This window comes from Rutidosis leptorrhynchoides, chromosome 4 (assembly GCF_046630445.1).
Source record: "Rutidosis leptorrhynchoides isolate AG116_Rl617_1_P2 chromosome 4, CSIRO_AGI_Rlap_v1, whole genome shotgun sequence".
Classification (NCBI taxonomy): Eukaryota; Viridiplantae; Streptophyta; class Magnoliopsida; order Asterales; family Asteraceae; genus Rutidosis; species Rutidosis leptorrhynchoides.
In genome coordinates, this window is record NC_092336.1 from 185,646,086 (window position 1) to 185,652,459 (window position 6,374).

The window sequence follows — 6,374 nt, forward strand, 5'->3', positions numbered from 1 at the left end:
CAAATCTTTAATGTTTTTGTGACAAGGAGAGACATAGACTTTGCAAATCTATTTTTCAATGAACTTTTGATGCTGGTTAACAGGAGCACTAGGGATCATAATGTCCCATTCATTAGATTCATGAGTCTGATGTTTGAGGATGCCCTATCTCCACCTTTATATGCAGGGCTAAATCATGAATTTGACTTTATGGTAGCACTAGAGTGCAGCAGTAAAATGTTTCACTTACCCATCAACCCTCTTGAGGTTGATTTAACACCAACTATGTTGGTGTGGGTTGGAGTCAATAATCAACCAACAGATAATGAATGTTGGGTCATCTTCCTCAGAGGATTGGCAACCAAAATCTGGGGAGGATGAAAGTTCAGATTCTGATTTATCAGACTCTGATTTGTTCACATACTCCCAGTCCTAGTCAAGGGGCTCATTCATTTGTACCAGAAGTTGAACACTCAACCAATGATGCAGATTCGACAGCTCCCTCTATTGTAGGTGATCAAGGTGTTTCTTCTACAACACCTTCAGGTATAGATACTAATTTTCAGACTGAGGATATGAGTGAGGTATAACCACCAAACTCTAACCTATCCTCACCCACTGCTACCGAAGAATTAAATATTTCCTCACATAACCTTATGACTTCACCAGGTCATACAGAGAATACCATCATACTTGACACCATAGATGAACTAGCATCTGTAGACTCCCATCCAAATCCGTCTACTAGGTTAGATGCTAAAATCAATGCTTCTTCATCTCTGCTAGGGACTGATGAAGTTATTGGTCAAACCCAGGCTTCACCTATTAGAATAGTGATCAAAGCATGGAATAACCGGGTCGGGTTCGGTCCATGCTTGACATCAATAAAGGGGGATTTAAGGGTCAATTGAGTTTAACTCTCCGGTCCGGAGTACCGTGAATAACCCCTTGCGAGATGAGGATCTCAACAGGGGTGGTTAAACATAGACCCACCATCGGCGGGTAGTCCGGTCAGCGATGGCTCGCGCTAAGAATAGGATTTATGTTCACTGAACGTTACCTGTATATCGATAGTTTCTAGTGAAATGCTATAAGTCCGGTAGCGTGGGTAAGGAAGGCGCTATGTAGATAGCATGATTGGTTCATACGTAGATACTAAAAATAGTATATGTGTAACTTCCTAAAAAACCCAATCATTTGCCTTGTGATTCGAGTCGGTTATTTATAGCTACAGTGTTGTTTGTTTATTGGAGCCACATGTTCCACGTTACTTTCTTGTCTGCACTACCTGGTTGTTCCATGGAGGGGACCAGGGAACATTACTATTACTTTTTTCGCTAGCTGTCGGTCCTAGTACAGAGATCGTGGTAAGTACAGGACACGTCATCTTTATGCAGCGCGCCATTACCAACCTGGCGCACCCTAGCGCGCATTAACTTGCGCCAGAAGTGCTATAGCGCGGAGGATATGCACAAGGTGAAAGTGTGATGCGCAACACGAGCCAATCGGGTATGCGTATCATTAAGTCCCCCAGTTCAATATTATGCGTAAGTATTGCGCATGGTGTCGAACTCAACTGCTATTAATTCCATAACAGGTGTGACGTGACAGCCGTCACATCACCTGTCCTGTTGCATTAAATTCTCTTTCCTTCGCCTGTGCTCTGACACGTGTACGGTCAAGATCCGTTATGGCCGTTTCTTCCCCTTCTATAATCAGAAATTTCCTCCTTCACTTTTCAATTTTCTTGATTTTTTCTTTATGACATGGCTTATTGGCTGATTTTTCCAACGTTGGCTCTATTCCTTCATCTATCTCTGCCGAATATGTTTCGCATATCTCCAAGTGTTATCCCGCCATGAGATCCCTGTCGCCCGTCGTTCCTGGTCGTTTTGACCGGGCCAACCGCGCCCCTAGCAGAAAAGTGGCCGTATATAGTGTAGTTTTTGAGCGGGGAAATAGGCGCATTCCGCCCACGAATTTCATTTTGCGCGTGCTTTCTCATTTTAACATTGGCGTGAGTCAGCTGGATCCTGACAGTGCATGCCACCTTGTTGTTTTCCAGAAGTGGTACAGGGCGCACAATTTTATTCCTACAGTGAATTTGTTCAAGAATATATTTTCTTTTGAACGGCTTGATACGGGTTTGTTCTCTTTCCGCGATAATGTCCGCTTTACTGGTGAACCACTGGAGGAGAGTCTGCTGGACTGGAAAGAACGCTACTTCTTTGTGGATGACACCTTCATTCCTCTAGAGTTCTCAAATGTGGGCTCTTGGCAATATGGTTTTGACGCGATCTTAAATACATCGCCACTTATAAGTTCAAGTGAAAGGTCAACGTTGGACAAATGCGTAGGTCGCGCACTTCCCTTACGTGCGTATAGTAACAACGTGTTGTACGCTGGGGGGATATCCAAGTATTGGCCAGATCCCAACTACTATCCTCACTTCAGTCGCCACTTGCAAGGTACGTAGATCTTTTTATTGTATTCTCTTTTACTCCTTCCTTAACGTTTTTATCCTTTGTTGGCAGCAATTCCCTTCTCCGAGTACCTAGAATTCTCTTCTTCCACTTCTGTGGCGGTGGATCGTATGCCTTTGGGGAAAGGTTTTTCGGCTAAACGCCTCGTTACCGCAGCTTCTGCTTCTGGCTCTTCCCATAAGAAGAAGAAGAAGAAGGTTACGGCGCAATATGCTGATTTGCCCAAGCGATGTCCACGTGGGAAACTTGTTCCGCCGCACCGTGACGCGCCTACTTCGAAGAAGCGTAAAAGATGCACTGCTTCTTCCTCATCAAAGCGCGCTCGCACTGATATGTTCCGCATTTCCTTTGTTACTTACTTTTCTTGCGCGTCGGCATTAGTTATTATTATTATTCCTACACAGATGACGGGCGCGGTAGTAACGCGAAAGGGAGCGCGAATAGACCTCATCCATCCCCCATTCAGATTGATGGCGACTCATCTATTGGAAAGCAGCTCCCGAACTCGACGGGGTCTTCTAAGGGTAAGAACGTCCAAATCCCCGGGCCGAGCAATGAGTCTTTCGACGATGAATTCTCCATAATGAGGGACACCATAATGCGCCTTTGCGGCAAGCTTGACAACGCGCAGCAGGCCAATAAAAAGATTCAGGCACAGCTAGATCGTGCTAACCATCAAAATAGTAACCATGAGGAAACTATCCGTGCGCTTAGGGCACAGTGCGCCGAATCGGAGCAGCGAGTGAGGTCGGCTGTTCATGAGTTTGAGGTATTAAAGGCGGGTCTTCCTCGTATAGTGGATCATGTTTTAAATAGAGCCACCATAAATGATCGCTACGAGAGTGATTTGAAAGCCATACAGGATGTCGAGCGCCTTCACTTTTGGGATATCGTTAAGGAGCATATTCAGGTGCCCGCCATTCTTCCTAAAGATATCCGAGATTGCCTTATTCCTGGAGCGCGGAAAGCCGTTAGGGAGGCCTACAGAGCCTTTCACCACATCCCTATCCCCCGGCTCGAGGAGTTGTTACAAAATTCGCAAGTGACAGTGCGAGAGTTAGTAGATTCAAAATTGTAGTTTTTCTTTGTAATGTCATAATCCGTTACGACGCGTGTAACATGTTGTACTATGTGTATTTCTCGAAATAAATAGAAAATGTATTATCTTGATGTAAACTTATGATACACCCACTGCTCGTATTTTTGATTCGTTATTGATAATCATCGTTATTTTGTACTCTTGGCGTGCGGTCGCTAACCTTTATGTGTGTTGATGTGCACTCAACACACATTCGGATCGTGTGCTCGTAGTCGCGTTGAAGAGCCTTCCAAACATTAGTTTGGGACTGTGGTCAAGCGCGACCAACGCGTTATTGTTTATAGTCATGACTTGCAGATCCCTAGGTCTGCTCGGGTGGAACTAGGTCAACCCAATGACCGTCGTTCTCTGGTAATTAGTCTAGTTTATCGCCAAAGAGACTTCTGCCGCACGGGAGCTAGGAAAAGTCATCCCTTAAGTAGGCAGGAACGCGCTAGTATTTTACTATGCGCATGCAGTTCAAATCATAAAGCTATTCAGCTCCGAGAGGTACATGAAATCATAACCGAAAATGACTTAATGCTTTAATATAATCGAAAAACGAGTTTACAATAATGCAGCACATGGTCGACCTACAAAGGCGCGTTGTTTAGTAATTACATGTAAATCTAGACAAAGTAGGTGAGTGATCAATTCTCCTATTTTCTATATTACATGTAGCATTTTTTAAGCGCGGTAGCATGCCAGGTCCGCTTGATTGGATTTCCCTTAAGCTCTGCCAGTTTGTAAGTTCCAGTGTTACTGATCCCAATGACCTTGTAAGGTCCTTCCCAGTTTGGCCCTAACTTCCCAGTGTTTTGGGCCCTGCTTGCTTGGTTGTCGCGCCACACAAGATCTCCCACCTTGTAAGTTCTTGCCCTTACACGCTTGTCGTAATATTTTGCAATGCGCTGTTTGTTAGCAGCTACTCGGATTGCTGCCATTTCCTTGCGCTCCTCCGCATAATTCAGATTAGTGCGCAACCTTTCGTCGTTTTTTCCCTCGCTGTACGACAAGACTCTTTCTGTTGGAACTGTTATTTCCGCCGGGATTACTGCCTCTGAACCGTATGCCAAGCTGAATGGTGTCTCTCCTGTGTTATTCTTGTGCGTTGTTTTGTGTGCCCATAGGACTTTGGGTAACTCATCCACCCATCCGTTGCGCTTCATTCCCAACCTTGCTTTGATGGTGTGCATAATATCCCTATTCGTAACCTCACATTGACCATTAGCTTGAGGGTACGCGACAGAGGTGAAGCGTTGTTTGATATTTAAATCCTGACACCAGCTGCGAAAGGGGTTGCCTTCAAATTGTGTACCGCTATCACTGACAATTTCATTTGGTATACCGAATCTGCATACGATGCTTTCCCAGAAAAAATCTTTGATCTATTTACTGGTGATGCTGCGCAGTGGTTTTGCTTCCACCCATCTGGTGAAGAAGTCGATAGCAACCACTAGGTATTCAGCGTTTCCCGCGCCCTTTGGGAAAGGTCCCACTATGTCAATAGCCCATTTGCAAAATGGCCACGGTGACGTGATAGGTATCATAGGGTGTTGTGGCGCCCTGCTAACGGGCGCGTGCAACTGGCACTCTTGGCAAACTCTTATCCTTTTAGCTGTGTCAGCGTACATTCTGGGCCAACAATACCCTGATCGCTTGATCCTCTCGGTGACTGTCCTCCACCCAGAATGCAACCCGCAAAATCCCTTGTGAATCTAGTCGATAATCATAGTGGCTTCCTTGGGCCCTACGCAGCGTAGGGATGCACCTAGATAAGACTTTCAATATAGAATTTCCCCTCGCAATTCGTAATTCAGCGCTTTCACTCTGATCTTCATTGCTTCCTTCTCCCCTTCAGGCAAAGACCCAGTTCACAGGAATTCTATGATATCTGTCATCCAAGTCGCTTCTTCTTCTACAACGGACGCAACCGTTATCTCTGGCTCTGTGGATTTCCTGAAGACTTGTTCTACTAATATCTTCTTTTCCAGATGATTGAAGGTGAGGACCGCCAGTTTACTGAGTACATCCGCCTGCTTGTTCTGCCTCCTAGGGATTTGACTGATCCTGAAGTCAATGAATGTATCGGCTAGAGAGTGGACCAGAGCCAGGTATGATTGCATAGATTTTTCATTGGCGTCAAATGTGCCATTTATCTGATTGGCGACTAGCTGTGAATCTACATAGGCTTGCAGCTTCTTTACCCCTAGCTCTCGGGCTATACGCATCCCTGCTAATAACGCTTCGCACTCTGCCTCGTTGTTTTTTACCTTAAAGTTGAGCCGTAACGCGTATGTATGCTCTTCTGATGCGGACCTGTGAGGATTAACCCTGCGCCAGTGCCTTCAGAGCTTGTTGCGCCATCGGTATAGAGCTCCCATAAATCAAGAGAGGGCGTGGGAAGTTGGTCAGGGTCGCATATTACCGGCATATCAGCGGCTGTTTCGGCCAAATAATCGGCCATCACCTGCCCCTTAATAGCGTTTCTAGCGCAGTATGCAATTTCATGCTCGCCTAGCTCTATTGCCCATTTGGTCAGCCTGCCCGATATCTCTGGTTTGTAGAGCAGCTGTCGAATAGGTTGGTCAGTCAGTACCATAATCGGATGTGCTTGGAAGTACCTGCGTAAGCGACGGGTAGTAACGACGAGCGCGTATACGAGTTTTTCTATGGGGAGATAGTTCAACTCGCTTCCTGATAACGCTTTGCTGATGAAGTATATTGGCATTTGGGCGCCCCCTTGTTCGGTAACTAAGACGGAACTAACAGCTTCCTTAGACACCGCAAGGTAATGTACCAGGGTTTCACCTGCAATTGGCGCTGTTAATGTG

At 45.6% G+C, this 6,374-nt stretch overlaps 1 protein-coding gene across 1 annotated transcript; it reads right to left on the reverse strand.

Moving 5' to 3' along the window:
• Positions 1 to 4,211: 4,211 nt before the first annotated feature.
• Positions 4,212 to 5,771, reverse strand: LOC139841282 (uncharacterized). Its single transcript, XM_071831508.1, has 4 exons — positions 5,419 to 5,771; positions 5,191 to 5,311; positions 4,937 to 5,126; positions 4,212 to 4,843 (listed from the first exon to the last, which is right to left on the reverse strand). Exons 1-4 carry the CDS (start codon positions 5,769 to 5,771, stop codon positions 4,212 to 4,214), a joined length of 1,296 nt encoding a protein of 431 aa, XP_071687609.1.
• Between the last annotated feature and the right edge of the window lie 603 nt (positions 5,772 to 6,374).

Excerpts from the sequence above, each read along its gene's own strand:
- LOC139841282 (XM_071831508.1), bottom strand. The coding sequence starts at position 5,771 with ATGCGTATAGCCCGAGAGCTAGGGGTAAAGAAGCTGCAAGCCTATGTA. Across the intron at positions 5,127-5,190 it reads GAGAGGATCAAGCGATCAGG|TTGCACGCGCCCGTTAGCAG; the intron begins GTATTGTTGGCC and ends CAAGAGTGCCAG. Across the intron at positions 4,844-4,936 it reads ACCACTGCGCAGCATCACCA|GCAACCCCTTTCGCAGCTGG; the intron begins GTAAATAGATCA and ends CACAATTTGAAG.